Source organism: Rhinoraja longicauda, chromosome 36 (assembly GCF_053455715.1).
Source record: "Rhinoraja longicauda isolate Sanriku21f chromosome 36, sRhiLon1.1, whole genome shotgun sequence".
Lineage (NCBI taxonomy): Eukaryota > Metazoa > Chordata > Chondrichthyes > Rajiformes > Arhynchobatidae > Rhinoraja > Rhinoraja longicauda.
Window position 1 is genome coordinate 13,466,785 of NC_135988.1, and position 22,283 is coordinate 13,489,067.

Here is a 22,283-nt window from a genome sequence, read left to right on the forward strand (position 1 = left end):
GAGAGGGTCTGTCAGTCCGTGTGTGTGTGTCTGTGTGTGTTATTGTGTGTGTGTGCGTGTTAGTGTGTGTGTATGTGTTAGTGTGTGTGTTATTGTGTGTGTGTGTGTGTGTGTGTGTTAGTGTGGGTGTGTGTGTTATTGTGTGTGTGTGTATGTGTTAGTGTGTGTTGTGTGAGTGTGAATGTGTGCACGTAGTGATTAACTGTGTTTGTGAATAAATGAGAGTAGTTGTATGTGGCGTGTGTGTATGTTTGTGTGTGTGTGTGTGTGTGAGAGAGAGAGAGACAACTTTATATCTTCACGCTACAGGTGTAAATCGCGTTGCAATAACTACTTAGTGTCAGAGTTGAGAGCTCATGAAGCCGCTGTTCTTCCCCGTTTCCCTTCTCCGGCGTCATTACTCGCCGGGGCTTGAACCGAGTCGGACAACTCGGCCGCAGTGGGAACTTTTTTGTTTCCTGCACCGTCGGATTCTGACATTTACTGAGCCGCCTCCCAACCCCAAGCCCGGCAGAAGGAGGTGTCCTTTAACTGTGGGAACTGGGAATGTGAAGGAATCTCTCCGGTTGACTCCGATAACTGGACCAAGTAAACCGAAATTTCTCGCAATCCGCCCACAGCCATGGGCGAGAACAATATTACATCCCGTGTACACATTATTTGTTAAAGATAGTATCCAATTCGATGAGTTCTGGCGAAGGGCCTTCGACGTGAAACGTTAACTCCGTTTCCTTTTTAGTTTTTCATTTAGTTTTATAATTTATTGTACGTGTACAGTAAAAAAAGCTTTTTGTTGCGTGTAATCCATTCAGTGGGAAGACTAGACATAATTACAATCGAGCCGTCCGCAGTGTACAGATACAAGATGAATGGAATAACGTTTAATGCAAGATTAAGTCCGGCAAAAGTCCTATTAAAGATAGTCCGAGGGTCTCAAATGAGGTAGATGGTAAATCAGGAGCGCTCTCTAGTTGTCCCCCCTGCCCCACCCCCCCCCCCCCACCCCCACAGATACGGTGTAACCTCCAAGTGGCTCCAAGATCCTCTGTAGATTTACCCATTTTCATCCAATTTACAAACCAATATTTTTTTAGGGGAAGGAGGATTTTGAGGGCGATTTTGCCCAACTGTACCCATTACTCTAGTTGGAAGTCAAGCCAACATAGAACATGGAAAAAATGCATGGACAGGAACATACCCTTTGGCCCACAATGTCTGTGCCAAGCATAATGCCAAGATAAACTAGTTTTATCTGCCTGCAAATCAGCAATACATTTTTTTGTTGTTGCTGCAAACCAAAACTATCATACAATTGCAGAATAAAACTCTAGTCACTATTATTTACAATCACATGGCGGCACAGAGGCCGTAGTGGTAGAGCTGCTGTCTCAATAGACAATAGGTGCAGGAGGAGGCCATTCGGCCCTTCGAGCCAGCACCACCATTCAATGTGATCATGGCTGATCATTCTCAATCAGTACCCCGTTCCTGCCTTCTCCCCATGCCCCCTGACTCCGCTATCCTTAAGAGCTCTATCTAGCTCTCTCTTGAATGCATTCAGAGAATTGGCCTCCACTGCCTTCTGAGGCAGAGAATTCCACAGATTCACAACTCTCTGACTGAAAAAGTTTCTTCTCATCTCCGTTCTAAATGGCCTACCCCTTATTCTTAAACTGTGGCCCCTGGTTCTGGACTCCCCAACATTGGGAACATGTTTCCTGCCTCTAACGTGTCCAACCCCTTAATAATCTTATATGTTTCGATAAGATCCCCTCTCATCCTTCTAAATTCCAGTGTATACAAGCCTAGTCGCTCCAGTCTTCCAAGTCCAGTCTCGCAGCGCCAGAGACCCGGGTTCAATCCTGACCTCGGCCGCTGTCGTCCATATGGAGTTTGCACGTTCTCCCTGTTGTGACCGCGTGGGGTTTCTTCCGGGGCGCTCCGGTTTCCTCCCACATCCGAAAGACGTACGGGTTTCGTAGACTAATTGGGCCACTGTAAATTGTCCCTGGTGTGCAGGGAGTGGATGCGAAAGTGGATGTAGAAACAAGGAACTGCAGGCGCTGGTTTATGACAAGGATAGACACAAAGTGCTGGAGTAACTCAACGGGTCAGGCTGCATCTCTGGAGAAAAGGAATAGGTGATGTTTCGGGTAAAGACCGTTCTCGGTCTGAAGAAGGGTCTCGACCCGAAACGTCACCCATTCCTTCTCTCCAGAGATGCTGCCTGTCCCGCTGAGTTACTCCAGCTTTTTGTGTCTTCCTTCAACATAACATTTGAGAATCTCTCACGGGGTTTACACGGCCCAGTTGTAGCGGTATATTTGTGCTAGGTTGTAATCGTGTATTGTCTTTCTGTTGACTGGTCAGCACGCAACAAAAGCTTTCCCCTGTACCTCGGGACACGTGACAATAAACAAAACTCAACTCAATTCCGTCTTTCTCCACCAGTGTTTATTTTTTTCTCCCCCCTAAAGAATTAAAAATAGGATTTCGTTAACACGACAGGTCAGGGTGAAATTAACCGCTAAACTTCTACAAAATTACTCTTTCAGGAGCCGGGCAACGACAAGACGAACAACGGGACACATTACAAACTACAGTTGCTTTACAGCAATGGTGAGTCTCACGGAAATCTTGCTGTTTACGGGGAGAGGTGGGGAAGGAGGGGTGGAGGGGGGGGGGGGGTGCGGTAGAGAAAGGGGAGGGGTGGGGAGGGGGAGGTTGAGAAAGGGGAGGGGTGGGTCGGTTAGAGAAAGAAGTCTCCCGGCTTTCTCGGCTTCTCTGAGACTGCATGGTGCAACATTGCAAAACGTCCCATCTGATCTCTTTTTGTTCCTCCTTCGGTGCAGTCTTGTATCTGCGGAATTCTCTGCCTCAGAAGGCAGTGGAGGCCAATTCTCTGAATGCATTCAAGAGAGAGCTGGATAGAGCTCTTAAGGATAGCGGAGTCAGGGGGTATGGGGAGAAGGCAGGAACGGGGTACTGATTGAGAATGATCAGCCATGATCACATTGAATGGTGGTGCTGGCTAGAAGGGCCGAATGGCCTCCTCCTGCACCTATTGTCTATTGTATTGGGAGGTTCAGACCGTATCGGAGTGCACCGGACTGTGCGCCGACCGTTCAGCCACCTCCACTCTCTCTCAGTCTGAAGAAGGGTCTCGACCCGAAACGTCACCCATTCCTTCTCTCCTGAGATGCTGCCTGACCTGCTGAGTTACTCCAGCATTTTGTGAATAAATACCTTCGTTTTGCACCAGCATCTACAGTTATTTTCTTATATATCCACTCTCTCTCATCTCCACTGATCCGAGTTCGATTCTGACCTCCGGTGCTGTCTGTGTGGAGTCTGCACGTTCTTCCCCGCGACCCTCCGGATGCTCCGGTTTCCTCCCAAATCAACGTGGAGGCCAATTCAATGGATATTTTTTTTATTTAAAGGCAGAGATTGACAGAATCTTGACGAGTAAGGTCACGGGGAGAAGGTGGGAGAATGGGGTTGAGAGGGAAAGATAGACCAGCCGTGCTTTGAATGGCGGAGTAGACTCGATGGGCCGAATGGCCTAATTCTGCTACTATAATTTATGAATTTACGAGGCAATGGAACTTGTGGGGCTGAGGTGTTGATGGTCCTTTGTTTCCATCTCCCCTGCGAATGGAGGGAGAGGGTTAGCGGTCAGGCTGTGCTTGGAACTTGGAGTCCAATAACAGCCTCCAAACGTCCGGGCAGGAAGCTGACGACGGCCTGACCAGTCCACTCTCAGTGGGAAGACAGACCAAGATTAAGATCGGTCTCAGTAAGGTGACCTAGTCAAAGATTCCACTATAAATCATATTATTTTTAGAAACGAACTACGTTTTCCGCCAATATCACAACTTTAAACCGGCTCCCTAAATGTTTTCATAGAACCATTACTTTTTTTTCTTCAATAGAACGGAGGGCCTTTGGTTTATTCAGTTTAGTTTTAGAGATGCAGCGGGGAAACAGGCCCTTCGGCCCACCTAGTCCGCGCCGCCCCAGCGATCCGCGCGCATTAACACCATCCTACACCCACCGGGGACAGTTTACAGCTTCACCGAAGCCAAATTAACCTCCAAACCTGCACGTCTTTGGTATGTGGGAGGTACCCGGAGAAAAACCCAGGCGGTCACGGGGAGAACGTACAAACCACATACAGGCAGATCGAACCCTTGGTCTCTGGCGCTGGAAGGCAGCAACTCTACCGCTGCGCCACCGTGCGTAAAACAGCACTGTGTGTAGAATACCAGAGGGTAGGTTGCAGGCACAAACCGGGGGGAGGGGGGTTTGTCAGCTGTGTGGGGGTTATGGGGGCTCTATACGGAATAAATAGGAGCAGGCCAAGAGAAAAACTAAAGGGACGCGAATTTGCAATAATTGACCCGTTTCGAGAGGAATGGGGGAACAGAGAGTGGAGACAGAGATTGGGGAGGGGGAGAGGGGGAGGTGGGGGGAGGGGGAGAGAGGGAGAGGGAGAGAGGGGGGAGGGGGAGAGAGGGGGGGAGGGGGAGAGGGGGAGAGAGGGGGGGGGGGAGAGGGGGAGAGGGAGAGAGGGGGGAGAGGGAGAGAGGGGGAGAGGGGGAGAGGTGGGGAGGGGAGGTGGAGAGGTGGAGAGGGGGAGAGGGGGAGAGGGGGAGAGGAGAGGGGGGGAGGTGGGGAGGTGGGGAGGGGAGGTGGAGAGGGAGAGGGGAGAGGGGGGGAGGTGGTGGGAGGGGAGGTGGAGAGGGAGAGGGGGAGAGGGGAGGTGGGGAGGGGGCGGTAGAACCCACTTCCCCGTTGGAGACCCTCTCTCCTTTTAAACAGTAACCCGGGTGTGGTATTGAGGAACCGTGATCCGCGGGGAAACCGACCAAATGCGGGAAGGTTAATGTAACTCAGTGACTCTCATTCCACCGACACAGAGGCAATGGGCCGACTGGCCTCATTTTGAATCGCATGTTTTAGTTTCAGTTTAGTGAGAGAGCATGAAAAAGTCTCTTCGGGCCGCCGACCCGTATGTTATCTCATATTTCCATCCACTCCTTGCACACTAGGTATAACATGTGCAGGAAGGAACTGCAGATGGTGGTTCAAACCGAAGATAGACACTAGAAGCTGGAATCTGAAGAAAGGTCTCGACCCAAAACGTCACCCATTCCTTCTCTCCCGAGACCCGTTGAGTTACTCCAGCATTTTTGTGTCTTTCTCCTGTTTCCAGTTTTCACTCTCCCGCTTCTATCTGCTTTTTGATTCATTAGATTGTTGCAGGATATAGAAATGGAAAGAAGGTGGGACTGTCATATGTTGAAAGACTGGAGCGACTAGGCTTGTATACACTGGAATTTAGAAGGATGAGAGGAGATCTTATCGAAACGTATAAGATTATTAAGGGGTTGGACACGTTAGAGGCGGGAAACATGTTCCAATGTTGGGGGAGTCCAGAACAAGGGGCCACAGTTTAAGAATAAGGGGTAGGCCATTTAGAACTGAGATGAGGAAAAACTTTTTCAGTCAGAGAGTTGTGAATCTGTGGAATTCTCTGCCTCAGAAGGCAGTGGAGGCCAATTCTCTGGATGCATCCAAGAGAGAGCTAGATAGAGCTCTTAAGGATAGCGGAGTCAGGGGGTATGGGGAGAAGGCAGGAATGGGGTACTGATTGAGAATGATCAGCCATGATCACATTGAATGGCGGTGCTGGCTCGAAGGGCCGAATGGCCTCCTCCTGCACCTATTTCTATTGTCTACAAGGCCTTTGGCCACCGAGTCCACGTGGACTATTGTTCAACCGTTCACACTAGTTCTATGTGATCGCACTTGCTCATCTACTCCCCTCCACGCAAAAGGACAATTCACAGAGGCCAATTAACCTACAAACCCGCGCGCCTTTGGGACGTGGGGGGAGACTCGAGCACCCGGAGGAAACACGCGCGGTCACAGGGAGAACTTGCAAACTCCACGCAGACAGCACCCGAGCTCAGGATGGAACCCGTGTCTCTGGCACAGTGAGGCGTGAAATCCACTGTTGCACCGCCCACGAGTGCATTCAATTGCTGATTTCAGTAAACTCTTTCTTACCCAAGATCACCCCACAGGACTTGGGGGTGGCACGTAGAACTTGTGGCGCAGCGGTAGAGTTGCTGCCTTACAGCGCCAGAGACCCGGGTGCGATCCTGACTACGGGTGTTTGTCTGTACGGAGTTTGTACGTTCTCCCCGTGACCTGCCTGGGGTTTCTCCGGCTTTCTCCCACCCTCGAAAGACGTGCAGGTTTGTAAACCAGCGTCTGCAGTTATTTCCTACAGATTTGTAGGTTAATTGGATTGGTAAAATTGTCAATTAACGCCGGTGTGTGTGTAGGATAGTGCGGGGATCGGTGGGCCGAAGGGCCTGTTTCCGCGCTAATTCCCTAAAAAAAACGAAAACTAAGCTAGGTCTACTAAGCATGAGACTGGCCCTAAATGTTAAATATTGCAGTCTATTCCCGTCTATTCAGGGGAATGCCGCTAGTTATTTCATATTTCAGATATGAAATATCTGTTATCTTTACCGCCCTTCATTTTCTTGTTCAAGGGACACCACGCTAACTTGTTGCTAACTTGTACTTTTGCACAGGTGTGCGGACGGAGCAGGACCTATACGTGCGACTCATCGATTCCGTGACTAAACAGGTATGAAATTATTTTTTTGTTTTCCTCCTGAATAGGGAAACATAGAAACATTGGAAAATAGGTGCAGGAGTAGGTCATTGGGGCCTTCGAGTCAATGTGATCAATAGACAATAGACAATAGACAATAGGTGCAGGAGTAGGCTATTCGGCCCTTCGAGCCAGCACCGCCATTCAATGTGATCATGGCTGATCATCCAAAATCACTACCCCGTTCCTGCTTTCTCCCCATATCCCTTGATTCCCTTAGCCCTAAGAGCTATATCTAACTCTCTCTTGAATCCATCCAGTGAATTGGCCTCCACTGCCTTCTGTAGCAGAGAATTCCACAGATTCACAACTCTCTGGGTGAAAAAGTTTTTCCTCACCTCAGTCCTAAATGGCCTACCCCTTATTCTTAAACTGTGACCCTCGGGTTCTGGACTCCCCCAATGTTGCAGGCAATCTTGTCAAACGTTTCCACTGTCAATGTTCTGAAATAGAATAGATCGGGTAAAGGCAGAGTGTGTAGGATGGAACTGCAGATGCTGGTTTAAACTGAAGATAGATACAAAAAGCTGGAGTAACTCAGCGGGTCTGTCGGCATCTCTGGATAAAAGAAATAGGTGACGTTTCGGGTCTGGACCCTTCTTCAGACCCATTTCGGTTCGAGACCCTTCCTCCGATCAAAGTCTCTTGCCCAGAGTAGGGGAATCGAGAACCAGAGGACATAGGTTTAAGGTGAAGGGGTAAAGATTTAATAGGAATCCGAGGGGTAACTTTTTCACACAAAGGGTGGTGGGTGTATTGAACTAACTACCGGGGGAGGTAGTGAGGCAGGGATTATTGCAGCATTTAAGAAACATTTGGACATGTACATGGATAGAACAGGTAAGGGCCAAAGACAGACAGGTGGGACTCGTCATAGAGTCATACAGCATGAAAACAGGCTCTTCGGCCCAACTTGCCCACACATATCCCAGCTAGACTAGTCCCACCTGCCTGCATTTGCCTCATATCCCTCTGAACCTGTCCTATCCATGTACCTGTGCAGATGGGACTTGTTGGTCGGTGTGGGGAAGTTGGGCCAAAGGTACTTTTTCCACACTCTATGACTCTGTGACTCTAATCGAGAGGGATGGATTGGCTGCAGCTAATCCAGGTGTAATCACACTCTTGAAAAACGCAGGGTGCCATTACATAATGTCGGCAGCAGATGCTGTTCATTACAAGCAGAGGATTTTAACATAATTATTGAAACAACTGTTTGCAAAGGAGATACTCCATCTTGTGATCTTCAACTAGATACGTTAGATAGAACTCTAGGGGCTAGCGGAATCAAGGGATATGGGGAGAAGGCAGGCACAGGTTACTGATTGTGGACGATCAGCCATGATCACAATGAATGGCGGTGCTGGATCGAAGGGCCAAATGGCCTTCTCCTGCACCTATTTTCTATGTTTCTATGTCAACTGAAGTTCTATTTAAATTTCAAATATGATTTAATTTAAAATTAAATAAAATAACGTTTTCTATTTTTATGATGCATTACAACCTGTAAATCTCTAATTCCCAGCTTCAAATTTCACTCTTCTTTCCTTCTCTGACACCCTTTTTGTCTCTATTTCACCTCAGCTGTTGTCATTTATGCCACCCATCTGCCAAATCAGCCCTCCTCTCACCAGTATCCACCTATCACTTTGAAACAAGGAACTGCAAATTCTGGTTCACATAAAAAAGGCACAAAGTGCTGGAGTATCTCAACGGGTCAGGCAGCAGCTCTGGGGAACATGAGTAGGTGACGTTTCGGATCAGTCTGAAGAGCAGTCCCAACGACCAAAAAAGTCATCTATTCTTGTTCTTCACAGCTGCTGCCTGGCCCGTTGAGTTACTCCAGCACCATCTTTATTTTCCCATCTATCACTGGCCAGGCTTTGTCTTGCCTCCACCTCTCTTTTCCAGCTTTCTCTCCCCCCCCCCCCCCCCCCAACTCCAATCAAGTCTGAAGAAGGGTCCTGATCTGAAGCATTGTAATTCCATTGCCTCCATCTTATCGAAACATATAAGATTATTAAGGGGTTGGACACGTTAGAGGCAGAAAACATGTTCCCAATGTTATGGGGGGTCCAGAACCAGGGGCCATAGTTTAAGAATAAGGGGTAGGCAATTTAGAATGGAGATGAGGAAAAACCGTTTTCAGTCAGAGAGTTGTAAATCTGTGGAATTCTCTGCCTCAGAAGGCAGTGGAGGCCAGTTCTCTGAATGCATTCAAGAGAGAGCTAGATAGAGCTCTTAAGGATAGTGGAGTCAGGGGGTACGGGGAGAAGGCAGGAACAGGGTACTGATTGAGAAAGATCAGCCATGATCACATTGAATGGCGGTGCTGGCTCGAAGGGCCGAATGGCCTCCTCCTGCACCTATTGTCTATTGTCCGCAGAAGCTGCCTGACCCGCTGAATTCCGCCCGAACCTTGTCGATAGCACAACATTTTTTAAATTTTTGATTAGTTGTTTCCCTTCATCATGCTCCAAAAGTTAAGAGATACCATTGTTGTAAATTGGAACAGAATTGGAACTAGAGGACAAGGAGAATATCGATTTGTAGCTTAATCTCCAGACACTCCTAGCACTCATAATCATTGTGCAGAAAGAAGGGTCTCGACCCGAAACGTCACCCATTCTTTCTCTCCAGAGATGCTGCCTGTCCCACCGAGTTACTCCAGCGTTTTGTACCTCACTCATAATCATTGATCCTTTTTGTTTCCGATTTAATCTTTGGAAGTGAGCTCTTTAGAGGACCACTGATTCATACTGGGCCACCGGGTTGGTTGATCTCTGAGAAGTCATACAGGCGTTCTCTGAACCCAACACAATTTGTGCAAAAAGCCTTTATTACTTTTGATGGAAAGTTTGCCTGAATCAGGCTTGGCGATCGTACCCTCAGTACAAAACCATCTTTTTATTTCATTTTAGTTTAGTGTAGAGATACAATGCAGAAACAGGCCCTTCGGCCCACCGAGTCCATGCCGACCAGCGATCCCCACACTATAACACTATTCTTCACACACTAGGAACAATTTACAATTATACCCAGCCAATTAACCTACAAACTTGTACATCTTTTTAATGTGGGAGGAAACTGGAGCACCCGGAGAAAACACACTTGATCACAGGAAGAATGTACAAACTCTGGGTCTCTGGTCCTTTAAGGCAGCAACTCTACCGCTACACCACCATGCCACCCTAGAGTTGCTGCCTTACAGCGAATGCAGCGCCGGAGACTCAGGTTCGATCCTGACTACGGGCGCCGTCTGTACGGAGTTTGTACGTTCTCCCCGTGACCTGCGTGGGTTTTCTCCGAAATCTTCGGTTTCCTCCCACACTCCAAAGACGTACAAGTATGTAGGTTAATTGGCTGGGCAAATGTAGAAATTATCCCTAGTGTGTGTAGGTTAGTGTTAATGTGCGGGGATCGCTGGGCGGCGCGGACTCGGTGGGCCGAAGGGCCTGTTTCCGCGCTGTATCTCTAAATCTAAATCGAAAAATTAGTCGTTGTCCACTTTTAATCCTAGGGAAATTTATATTTAAATTTAAAGATACAGCATGGAAACATGTTCTTCGGCCCACTGATTCCATGTCGACCTCCAAACACTAGTATTTTCTCATTCACTCCCTACATATGAGGGGCAATTTACAGAGGCCATTTAACCAACAAACCCACGTATCAAGTTTGGCTTAGTTTAGTTTAGAGATACAGCACAGAAACAGGTCCTTCGAGCTCACGCCGACCAGCGATCCCCACACACGGGCACTATCCTACACACACTGGGGACATTTTACAATATTTACCAAAGCCAATTAACCTACAAACCCGTACGTCCTTTGGAGTGTGGGAGGAAACTGGAGCACCCAGAGAAAATCTACGTGGTCACGGGGAGCACGTACAAACTCCATACAGACAGCACTTGTGGTCAGGACCAAACCGGAGCCTCTAGCTCTTTAAGGCAGTAACTCTACATCTGCGCCACCGTGCCTGCGCCCTCATTCATTTATAGGTTGTTTCTTGTGTGTGTGGGTGGGGGGGGGGGTAGGGCCAACATTTCTGGGGGACAAAGAGATGCCACACTTTCTTTGTCCAACTGGACCAAACTTCTCCAGGGCTTGTCCTACAGTCAGGTGGCAGTAAGTTCACTTCTTCCCATTCCTGCTCCTTCAACCTCCAACAGTGGGACTGACCCTTCTTGACAGAAACGGCTTGCCCTCTGGCGATGTTGGCTCCAGCAGTGACACCCCCGGACCGGTTTCACATGGGACACCAACAGACGGATCTCATTTCACTTGGGGATGGTCACAGCTGCCGACAAGAGGAAATTTTCATCCCGTTAGTCTGGGCTGAATTGGAACTCGGGTCTCAGAGGTGAAAGGATAGTGTCTCTGCCACTGCACTGCACAGTCCCCAAAGTGCTTAGTGCATTTAGCAGCTGCTTATATTATCCCATGACATCAATGCATCTCGAAACAAAAGTTCCATCGGGTTCCAGTGAGGAAGAGCCCATGCTCGGGCCAATTAGCAACCTCAATAAGTTTTGTACGACTCGATAAATGTGTTAATTTATTGAGTGCAACATTAAATAGCTTGCTGCGTTATTCTTGCATTGCATTGCGTAGTACAGATCCTATCTAGTAACTGACAATGACACTGGAGGTGCAGTGCTAGGCGAGATAATTCTAGACATCAGGAGGTGTCAGAGATTTAGAAGGAAAATGAAAGTTGGGCTTATGAAATTTAGAGTTTAAAGTGAAACTGGTTAATTTGTTTTTGCAGGGAGGGTTTCATAGGTCAGCATGTATTAGGATGAGAGGGCAGTCGGCCAACATTCTCCCAATGGTCATCTGGCTGGGAGGGTTTCATCGGCTGGAGCAGGTTGCCGAAGAAGGGTGGCACGGTGGCGCAGCGGTAGAGTTGCTGCCTCACAGCGCCAGACACCCGGGTTCGATCCTGCCCACTGGTGCTGTCTGTGCGGAGTTTGCACGTTCTCCCTGCGACCGCGTGGGTTTCTTCCGGGTGCTCCGGTTTCCTCCCACACTCCAAAGATGTGCGGGTTTCTAGGTTAATTGGCCTCTATAAATTGTAGCTGGTAAATTGTCGCTAGTGTGTAGGATGGTGCTAGTGATCGCTGGTCGGCACGGACTGGGTGGGCTGAAGGGCCTGTTTCCGCGCTGTATATCTAAAACTGGAACTAAAACTAAAGGGTCTTAAAGTAGACTTAAATCAAGATCAAAGGGTCTGGTGTTAAGGTGTTTCGGCGAGGCTAATGAGCTTGTCCAGTGATCATGGTCCAAACGTTCTCTGTCTTCAATGTGATGCCGCGAAGACTAAGCATTTCTAACTTTCTTTGCAGCCGATTATCTACGAGGGTCAAAATAAAAACCCAGAAATGTGCAGGGTGCTTCTCACTCATGAGGTCATGTGCAGGTAAGGACCAGCCAGTGGTATATCAGCTACTTGTTGCCTTGTACGTCTGTATTAGTGAAGTTACAATATCCTACAATGTGGAATTTTCCAAAAATACACCAGGACTTATCGAAACGTATAAGATTATTAAGGGGTTGGACATGTTAGAGGCAGGAAACATGTTCCCAATGTTGGGGGAGTCCAGAACAAGGGGCCACAGTTTAAGAATAAGGAGTAGGCCATTTAGAACTGAGATGAGGAAAAACATTTTCAGTCAGAGAGTTGTGAATCTGTGGAATTCTCTGCCTCAGAAGGCAGTGGAGGCCAATTCTCTGAATGCATTCAAGAGAGAGCTGGATAGAGCTCTTAAGGATAGCGGAGTCAGGGGGTATGGGGAGAAGGCAGGAACGGGGTACTGATTGAGAATGATCAGCCACGATCACATTGAATGGCGGTGCTGGCTCGAAGGGCTGAATGGCCTCCTCCTGCACCTATTGTATTGTCTATTGACTTTGGTTGGGTTTGGTTAATAACCTGTGTTCATGGAAAAGCATTAAGAGTTTTAGAGACAAGAAACTCTTACACATAATGGCTTTCAGTTTCTTAATTATTTGCATGGCGTGCAAGTCTGTGTGGGGATCCTCTCAGATTCCACTGAGGAGTGAAACTCTTGCCATGTACCCCATCTTGCAACGTAATGTCTGCTCATAAGTGTTCATAAGTTCATAAGTGACAGACGCAGAATTAGCCCATTCGGCTCATCAAGTCTACTCTGCCATTCAATCACAGTTGATAACTCTTTTCCTGTGTAAGAAAATAACTGCAGATGCTGTTACAAATCAAAGGTATTTATTTCTAAAAATGCTGGAGTAACTCAGCAGGTCAGGCAGCATCTCAGGAGAGAAAGAATGGGTGATGTTTTGGGTCTCGAGACCCGAGGCGTCACCCATTCTTTCTCTCCCGAGATGCTGCCTGACCCGCTGAGTTACTCCAGCATTTTGTGTCCACCTTCGATTTAAACCAGCATCTGCAGTTTATTTTCCTACTCTCTTTTCCTGTCTTGGGAGGATTGGCAGAGATAGTCGAGCAGTGTTCTTTTGTAGTTAAAAGGGTGCCGGTATACATATCATTCCTTGCTGTTGGTGCCTATGGCAAATTGTTATCCTGCAGTGCTACTTAAGGGCCTGACTGCCCGATTAATAAATAAATTGTATTATTAAACTTTAGTTATCTTTTCATAATGTTAACAATTCGAAAATTTGAAAATCTAGTTGAACTTTGTAGAGGTGTTGGTACTCTGTACTGGTTTATAGGTTCATAAATTCTAGGAGAATTGAGCAATTCGGCCCATCAAGTCTGCTCCGCCATTCAATCATGGCCGATCTAACTTTCCCTCTCAACCCCATTCTCCTGCCTTCTCCCCATAACCCCTGACACCCATACTAATCAAGAATCTGTCGATCTCCGCCTTAAAAATACCCATTGAGTTGGCCCCCACAGCCTTCTGTGGCAACTAATTCCATAGATTCACGACCCCCTGACTAAAGAAATTCCTCCTCATCTCCTTCCTAAAGTACGTCCCTTTATTGTGAGGCTATGGCCTCTGGTCCGAGACTCTTCCACAAGTGGAAACATCCTTCCCACATCCACTCTATCCAGGCCTTTTGCTATTCAGTAAGTTTCTATGAAGTCCCTCCTCATCCCCCTTTCCAAACTCTAGCGAGTACAGGCCCAATGCCGTTAAACGCTCATCATATGGACCCAATGTATGAGCTTCCTCTCAAATCAGTTTAGAGTGATAAGGTACAATGGGAGGGGGATGAGATCACTGCATGACCTCTCTTTATGGGGTGATGTTGTTAATGTAGCTAAAGGCAATCAGCACGTTTATATTGATTGCCATTGATTCAATGGAAAGGACATTTTGAGGAGGGCATACCAATTACTGCCGGTGCGGGGGGGGGAATGTGGCATCCATTATGCATGGAGTTGGCGCCCACAGATAACAATGTAATAATTGGGAATAATTATCGAGTTGTAGACCTATACATCATGGAAACAGGCCCTTTGGCCCAACAATGTCCATGCCGATCAAGTTACCATAACTTAGAAACATAGAAAATATAGAAAATAGGTGCAGGAGTAGGCCATTCGGCCCTTCGAGCCGGCACCGCCATTCAATATGATCATGGCTGATCATCCAACTTAGTATCCTGTACCTGCCTTCTCTCCATACCCCCTGATCCCTTTAGCCACAAGGGCCACATCTAACTCCCTCTTAAATATAGCCAATGAACTGGCCTCAACTACCTTCTGTGGCAGAGAATTCCACAGATTAACCGAGCTGGTCCCACTTGCTTGCATCTGGCCCTTATTCCTCCAGGCCTGTCTTACCTATGTACTTGCCGATGTGTCGTTTACATGTTGCAATTGTACCAAAATTATAAGGTAAATATTGAGAATAACCTTTGGAGTTAAGGAATGGATGAAGTGGCATGAGCATTTTGAAGATGTAGGTGCTCTTTAAGATAATGCCACATGATTATCTTCACAAGTTCTACAAGTTCACAAGTTATAGTAGTAGAATTAGGCCATTCAGCCCATCGAGTCCACTCCGCCATGCAATCATGGCTGATCTCTGCCTCCTAATTTCATTTTCCTGCCTTCTCCCCATAACCCTTGACACTCGTTCTAATCACGAATTTATCTATTTCTGCCTTAAAAATATCCACCGACTCGGCCTCCACAGCCCTCTGTGGCAGTGAGTTCCACAGATTAACTACCCTCTGACTAAAGCAGTTCCTCCTCACCTCCTTTCTAAAAGAGCGCCCTTTAATTCTGAGGCTGTGACCTCTGGTCCTAGACTCTCCCACCAGTGGAAACATCCTTTCCACATCCACTCTATCTATGCCTCTCATTATTCTGTAAGTTTCAATGAGGTCCTCCCCTCAACCTTCTACACTCCAGCGAGTACAGGCCCAGTGCTGTCAAACGCTCACCATGTGCAAACCCACTCATTCCTGGAATCATTCGTGTAAACTCCCTCTGGACCCTCTCCAGAGCCAGCAATCTTCATCTGCTTCAGCGTATTGCCTCCTCCAAAAGTGTAGGTGTAAAGTGCTACAGTCCGTTTCAGTCATTGCACAATCCTCCAACAATGAACGACAAAGCCCTGATTCACCAAACTACTCCTGTACAATCACATATGAATAGTGCAGCCAATGTCCGAACTCATTAAATTGCACAACAGATAACTGTTCCAGTATGATCCAATCCATCTTACAAAATCTTTGGATAAAGCATTTGCCTCCTGCCTTGGTGGTGGATGGAAAGAGGGTGGATTATATTAGAAAATGCACCCCTAAAGTGTGATACCACATGTCAGAATTGGGAGGTTCCAAGTGTGATTGGTGATGGATTGGCAAGGACATTGAAGTTGAAAATAGGAGCAGGAAAATAGGATCAACAAAGGCGGCACGGTGGCGCAGTGGTCGAGTTGCTGCCTCACAGCGCCGGAGACCCGGGTTTGATCCTGACGACGGGTGCTGTCTGTACAGTGTTTGTACATTCTCCCCGTGATCTCCGTGGGTTTTCTCCTGTTGCTCCGGTTTCCTCCCACACTCCAAACACGTAAAGGTTTGTAGGTTAATTGGCTTGGAATAATTGTAAATTGTCCGCAGTGTGTGTAGGATAGTGTTAGTGCGCGGGGATCGTTGGTTGGGGTGAATTCGGTGGGCCGAAGGGCCTGTTTCCGTGCTGTATCTCTAAACTAAACTAATCTGTAGGCCGTTCGGCCCCTCAGACCTGTTCTATCACTCAATATACAGTCAGAGCGGCCACCATTTGCTTTGGCACTCTAGTCTGTTAGTGAGCACAGGTGGTGGCTGGAGATAAAGAAAGCAGCCTTGATTCACATAGGAAGAGCAGACACATGGAGAAGGATCGGGATAAAATGGTGCATCATCGTGATTTGTTTATCCCATCACAGGCTGTGGATGTTGTTGACTATTCCAGGGCTTACTGTCTACTCCTAATTGCCCCTGAGGTAGTGAGGCAATTAAGAATCCACAACATTACAAGGTTTGAAGTCACATCTATGCCACATATCATAGAATCGTACAGTACTGAAACAGACCATTCGGCCCCTCGTGTCCCTGCTGACCAGTTGACACCCTTGCATGTTAATCCCATCGCCCAATACTTGGTCGATCACCTCAATCAAATCAACTCATATGCTCAACTTTCTATCTCAATCGTTATCCCTGGCCTTTGCAACAACCCGAGAGTTGTGTGATTAAACTTAGTGAGACCCATCTTTTAAAAATTAAATCCAGCTTTACTTAATTATCTCATTCAATTTGCCAAGCCACAATTGTAGGATTCCTACTCGCGTCTGCAGATTACAGCTCCAGCTGCCAGCCCTGTAATTTAATCACGGGGCCAGTGTACCTCTGCATGGATACAATGCTGGGGAACACAATGGAAGCAAAAGGTGTGGCCCTTGGCATTGAGAAAACAAAACAGGGCTTCAGTGCTCCTCCCCCACCTCTCTCATTGTATTGACGTGAGGATCAAAAAAAATATATATTCGCAGGTGCAAGGTGGCAATTAATGATGTGAGGCAGCGTTGTGCAACTTGTTGGTATGTGGCAGCTCAGTCAGGTGTTGTGTACCTGGAGAACAAATAGAGGCTTCTGCTCTCCTGGGAAGGCCTATGCCAGGTGCTTTGGGACAGGCCGCTGTCTGAATTGCACTCAATTTGGGATCTGCTTTGAACTTCCACTCCCCTGAATTTTCGGAGAGCTTCTTTCAATTTAAAATGGTTTTGTTCGCCTGTGTTGCATCCGTTCAGCGGTCTCTCTCCACTGCACTGCACGGTCCACTTTGCTGTTTGGAGAGAGTGTAGGCTTCTTGTGATTTATCTTCCACTGGTACCAAGCTCCCACAACAACAACATCTTGGGACTCGCCTACAATCAGAAAACTGGAACAGCCAGATAAATATCATGTCTGCAAGAGAGCAGGCAAGGGAATCCGCACTCCAAAGCCTTTCATAGAGTCATGGAGTCACACAGCATGGAAACAGGCCCCTTGGCCCAACTTGCCCATGCTGCCCCATCTACACGAGTCTCACCTGCCTGTCTTTGGCCGATACCTCTCTAAACCTTTCCTTTCCATGTATCCCTCGAGTCTTTGACATTTCCACCCTGTTTCTGGGAACAATCAACCATCTGCAAAGCACAAATCAGCATCGTGATGGTAAACCTGTGTGGATGAGTGAGGCCTAATATTTTAGTTTTTAATTCAGTTCAGAGATACAGCGCGGTAAAAGGCCTTTCGGCCCATCGAGTCCGCACAGACCAGCGATCCCCGCACATTAACACCATCCTACACACACACGCTAGGGACAATTTACAATTTGTGCCAAGCCAATTAACCTACAAACCTGCACGTCTTTGGAGTGTGGGAGGAAACCGGAGCACCCGGGGAAAACCCAAGCAGGTCACGGGGAGAACGTACAAACAAGCACCTGTAGTCAGGATCGAACTCTGGCACTGTGAGGCAGCAACTCGACCGCAGCGCCACCGTGCCGCCCAAACCGGCAACTGACCGCCATCCTCTCAAGGACAACTGGGAAAGGATAATAAATGCCAGCCTTTGCTAGTGACAGGCATGTCCTGAAATATGAATTGAAAGCCTTATTGCTGCCCACTGAATCTCAGTGTGCCAACATGGGGCCCCTGAGGCACGAACTGCCCAGCCAGCTGAGGTCCCCCCTCTCTCTCTCTCCCTCTCTCTCCCTCTCTCTCCCTCTCTCTCCCTCTCTCTCCCTCTCTCTCCCTCTCTCTCCCCCTCTCTCTCTCCCTCTCTCCCTCTCTCTCTCCCTCTCTCTCTCTCCCTCTCTCTCTCCCTCTCTCTCTCCCTCTCTCTCTCTCCCTCTCTCTCTCCCTCTCTCTCTCCCTCTCTCCCTCCCTCTCTCCCTCTCTCTCTCCCTCTCTCTCTCCCTCTCTCTCTCTCTCTCTCCCTCTCTCTCTCCCTCTCTCTCTCTCTCACTCTCACCTGTGTCAAGCAGTAGTGGTTCGAGGCCCATTCTGGAGGATTGAGCATCCAGGCTGGCTCCTGCTCTACGCCTAGGGAGTGGTGCCTTGCTGACAAACCTTTGGATGAGCATTAGCCAAGGCACCATCTGTTCTCTCAGGTTGATGTCAAAGCTCCCAGGACACCGGTACAGATAGGAGCACGGAACCTCTCCCCCGTGTCCTGGCCCACATTTATCCCTCTATGAGTGCTCCCAGAGCAGATGTTCCTTCCGTTAGCTCACTGCTGCTTCTGGGAACTTGCTCTGTGCAAATTGGCATTTCCTGCCTTTTGACAATGACTACACTTCCGAAGTATTTCATTGGATCCAAAGTACTTTGGGAGTTGTGTGATTAACGAAGGATTACTCACAGGAGGGTGAAAGAAGATAAGATGCCCGAGTTTGAGATAGCAAGATGATAGATAACGCTGTCTCCCTTTCTCCACCCAAAACCTACACGACTGGGAATCTCTCCCTGATGCATTATTTTTAAATATTTGGATATTTTTACAGCAGAGATTAATAGATCGTAGCAATAGATTGGGAGATTACACCTTCCAGAACGCATTGATTTTTTTGTGACAATGAACATACTTAATTGACTGGTGGGAGTGTCTAGGACCAGAGGCCATAGCCTCAGAATAAAAGGACATACTTTTAGAAAGATGAGGAGGAATTTCTTTAGTCAGAGGGCGGTGAATCTGTGGAATTCATTGCCGCAGTCGGCTGTGGAGGCCAAGCCAATGGATATTTTTAGGGCGGAGATTGACAGATTCTTGATTAGTACGGATGCCAGGGGTTACGGGGAGAGGGCAGGAACGGGGTACTGATTGTGGATGATCAGCCATGATCACGTTGAATGGCGGTGCTGGCTCGAAGGGCCGAATGGCCTACTCCTGCACCTATTGTCTATTGTCTATTGTTATGGGGAGAAGGCAGGAGAATGGGGTTGAGAGGGAAAGATAGATCAGCCATGATTGAACGGCGGAGTAGACTCGATGGGCCGAGTGGGCTGCTAATTCTGCTCCTTTCACTGATGAACTTATGAACTTATTTCCCAAAACTTGCCGTGATCATCTCTCACTTCCCAAATTGTCCCCGTCACCTCTGAGTTGGTGGGACTGTAGGCGTGGGCGCATTCAGTGCGGATGATTCAGCGTACGTATTCATGGAGATAACAAGACCCATGAACTCCCCAGACTTGGAGCAGGATAAAGGGAGTAAACAAAGGCCCAACAAAGAGTGTCTGTACAACCAGAGCCAAGAACTGAACATCTGCAGACAAAGTGTAAAGACTAAGGGAGGCAGGAAGATGGCCCCAGCTCAGGGAAGTTGGCAAATGTTGATATTTCGGGGAAGGAGGCAGTTGCAATGTAACAGAGTTTTGGACAGATATATGAACAGGAAGAGTTTAGAGAGCTATGGGCCAAATTTAGGCAGAATGGACTTTATCTTGCACTAAACGTTATTCCCTTTCTCATGATCTCATATTTCGCTTGGGCAGTTTACACCCCAGCGGTATGAATATTGACTTCTCCAACTTCAGATAGTTCCTCTGACCCTCTCTTTCCCCTCCCCTCTTCCCGGTTCTCCCACTGTCTTCCTGTCTCCTACTACATCCTATCTTTGTCTCGCCCCCTCCCCTGACATCGGTCTGAAGGAGGGTCTCGACCCGAAACGTCACCCATTCCTTCTCTCCAGAGATGCCGCCTGGCCCGCTGAGTTACTCCAGCATTTTGTGTGTACACTGTGAACGGCTCGATTGTGATCGTGTGCAGTCTTTCCGCTGACTGGTTGGCACGCAACGAAAACTTTTCACTGTACCTCGATACACGTGACAATAAACAACTAAACTTGGTAGGCATGGGCCAGGTGGGCCGAATGGCCTGTTTCCGTGCTGTATGTTTGGCTCTATGGTTCTATGAGGAGAAAACAGAGGCTGTAGTTTGTCTGTGTAGTGCCCGTGTGCGGAAAATTGTGTTACGATTCTTCGGTGGAGCAGCATTGAATGAAATTTGATACCAAGTAACGTAGGCGTTTGGGAACAGATGACCAAAACTCGGTTGAAGAGGAGAGTTTTAAGGAGGGAAAGCACAGGGGCTTCCAGAGATATACAATGGTCTCTCAACATTCAAAACCAAGGCCATGCTACCCTTTCTCAACTCAGAAACCCTTCAAGATCTTGTTTTCTTCTAGTTTCCCCAATGAAGTTCACATATTTCTGGTAACCTTTAAACTGCACAACCTTCGAACTTGTGTCATTAACATCTGCAAAAAGAATTCCGCAAAAAGTTTCCAAAATTCTGCGAATTACAACATTTGAAACTGGACAAAAGAAGTCAACATTCTTCTATTCTCAAAAGAATACGTATATATTAAAAAAATGTATTTTCATTATTTTTGATACATTCTTTTTCTATTTGCATTGATTGCAAAATCCCTTTTGCTGTTTCCAAGTCTGACCACATCTGAGCGTGGCCTCGGCAGCTGCTGTTTAAATTCAGCTTTGTCTTCCTCAAATAGGCTACCACTAACAAACCCTGCACAGGTGCTGTCTGTATGGAGTTTGTACGTTCTCCCCGTGACTGCGTGGGTTTTCCCCGGGCGCTCCGGTTTCCTCCCGCACTCCAAAGACGTGAAGATTTGTAGGTTAATCGGCTTCGGTACAATTGTAAATTGTCCCTAAATTGTGTGGGATAGAGTTAGTGTGCGGTGATAGCTGGTCGGCACAGACCCGGTGGGCCGAAGGGCCTGTTTCCACTCTGTATCTCTAAACTAAACTAAACTAAACAAGATGGTGCTTACCCTATCGAAGCACGCAGGTCCTATCAGTCCTCAACATAACTTGGCAATCATTTTGCAAATCACATTGTATTAACCATCTGCTTATTTATTTTTCTCACTGGCCATCGACATCACTGGAATAGAGACTGTTAAAGAAAACAAGAGGTAGACAGGGAGAGTAGAAAGAGAGACTCGAATAGAGAAATAATAGTCGCCATGTTCCCAAACAGAACATAAAGCCATATTTCGCTTGGGAAACACAAATTGAAGGAACGGTGCTCATATTTCGCCTTGGCAGCTTACAACCCAGCGGTATGAATATCGACTTCTCTAATGTCAAGTAACCCTTGCATTCCCTCCCTCGCTGTCCCACCACCACCCTAGTCGTCCTACTAGTTTCATTGTCGTCCTGTTTGTATCTACTCGTTATCACCTCTTCCCCAGCCAACAATGGACCATTGTGGGCTCCACCCTTCCTTGGTTATCGGTGCTGGTTCTGATTTGTTCTGTACCTCTAGTTTCCCTCTCCCCTGACTCTCAGTCTGATGAAGGGTCTCGACCCGAAATGTCACCTATTCCTTTTCGCCAAAGATGCTGCCTGACCCGCTGAGTTACTCCAGCATTTTTGTGTCTATCTTTGGTGTAAACCAGCATCTGCAGTTCCTTCCTACACATACTTTAGTCATGAGGCCACCTGTTTTACCAAGTGTGTCGGCACAAGATGGAGCAACAATTGCTAAGTGGCTAAGCTTGCAAATCACAAAAAAACCCCATCCGTTCTTCCATAGGAAAACCTTTGTTGAATGTCGGAGAGAGTTGCATCTGCTGCATCAGCTTGGAGACATTGAGTTGCATCATTCCCGTGGCATTGAGTTGCAATTGTTGCAACAGTTTGGTGGCATTGAGCTGCATTTGTTGCATCGGTTTGGAAACATTGGGTTGGATTTGTTCCACCAGTTGTGGACATTAGGGCTTTTGCTTGGGTTTGGTCAGTGTGGGCAAGTTGGGCCGAAGGGCCTGTTTCACGCATGACTCTATTGGGCATGTGAGAGAGAGCCCTGCTTGGAACTACTGAATGCTGCAGCTTCTCAGGCTCGGTCTGACTTCACCTAACGCCCCTGGGCGTTGTCCAGGCCTCCGGACTCTGTCTGTCGGACAGCAACCAAATTCGGATACGGGAGACTACGTAGCAGCATTGAGTAGTTCCATCTCTACACATACTGGAAAAGGGACCACTTAAAATGGATCTCCATCTTGGTGGGAAGTGGGTGGGAAGGGTTATTGCTGGCGAGGTCAACATTTATTCCCAACACTAAATGCGCTT

The 22,283-nt window shown here is 47.6% G+C and overlaps 1 protein-coding gene across 1 annotated transcript in view; it reads left to right on the forward strand.

Annotated features, from left to right (window-relative positions):
* LOC144610286 (transcription factor COE2-like) overlaps positions 1–22,283 on the forward strand; it is a 249,166-nt gene that overhangs the window by 14,970 nt on the left and 211,913 nt on the right. The window contains exons 4-7 of the mRNA XM_078428875.1: positions 621–672; positions 2,556–2,619; positions 6,612–6,667; positions 12,045–12,118. Of these exons, the coding sequence (XP_078285001.1) occupies positions 621–672; positions 2,556–2,619; positions 6,612–6,667; positions 12,045–12,118 (246 nt within the window). The remainder of the gene's footprint in view (positions 1–620; positions 673–2,555; positions 2,620–6,611; positions 6,668–12,044; positions 12,119–22,283) is intronic.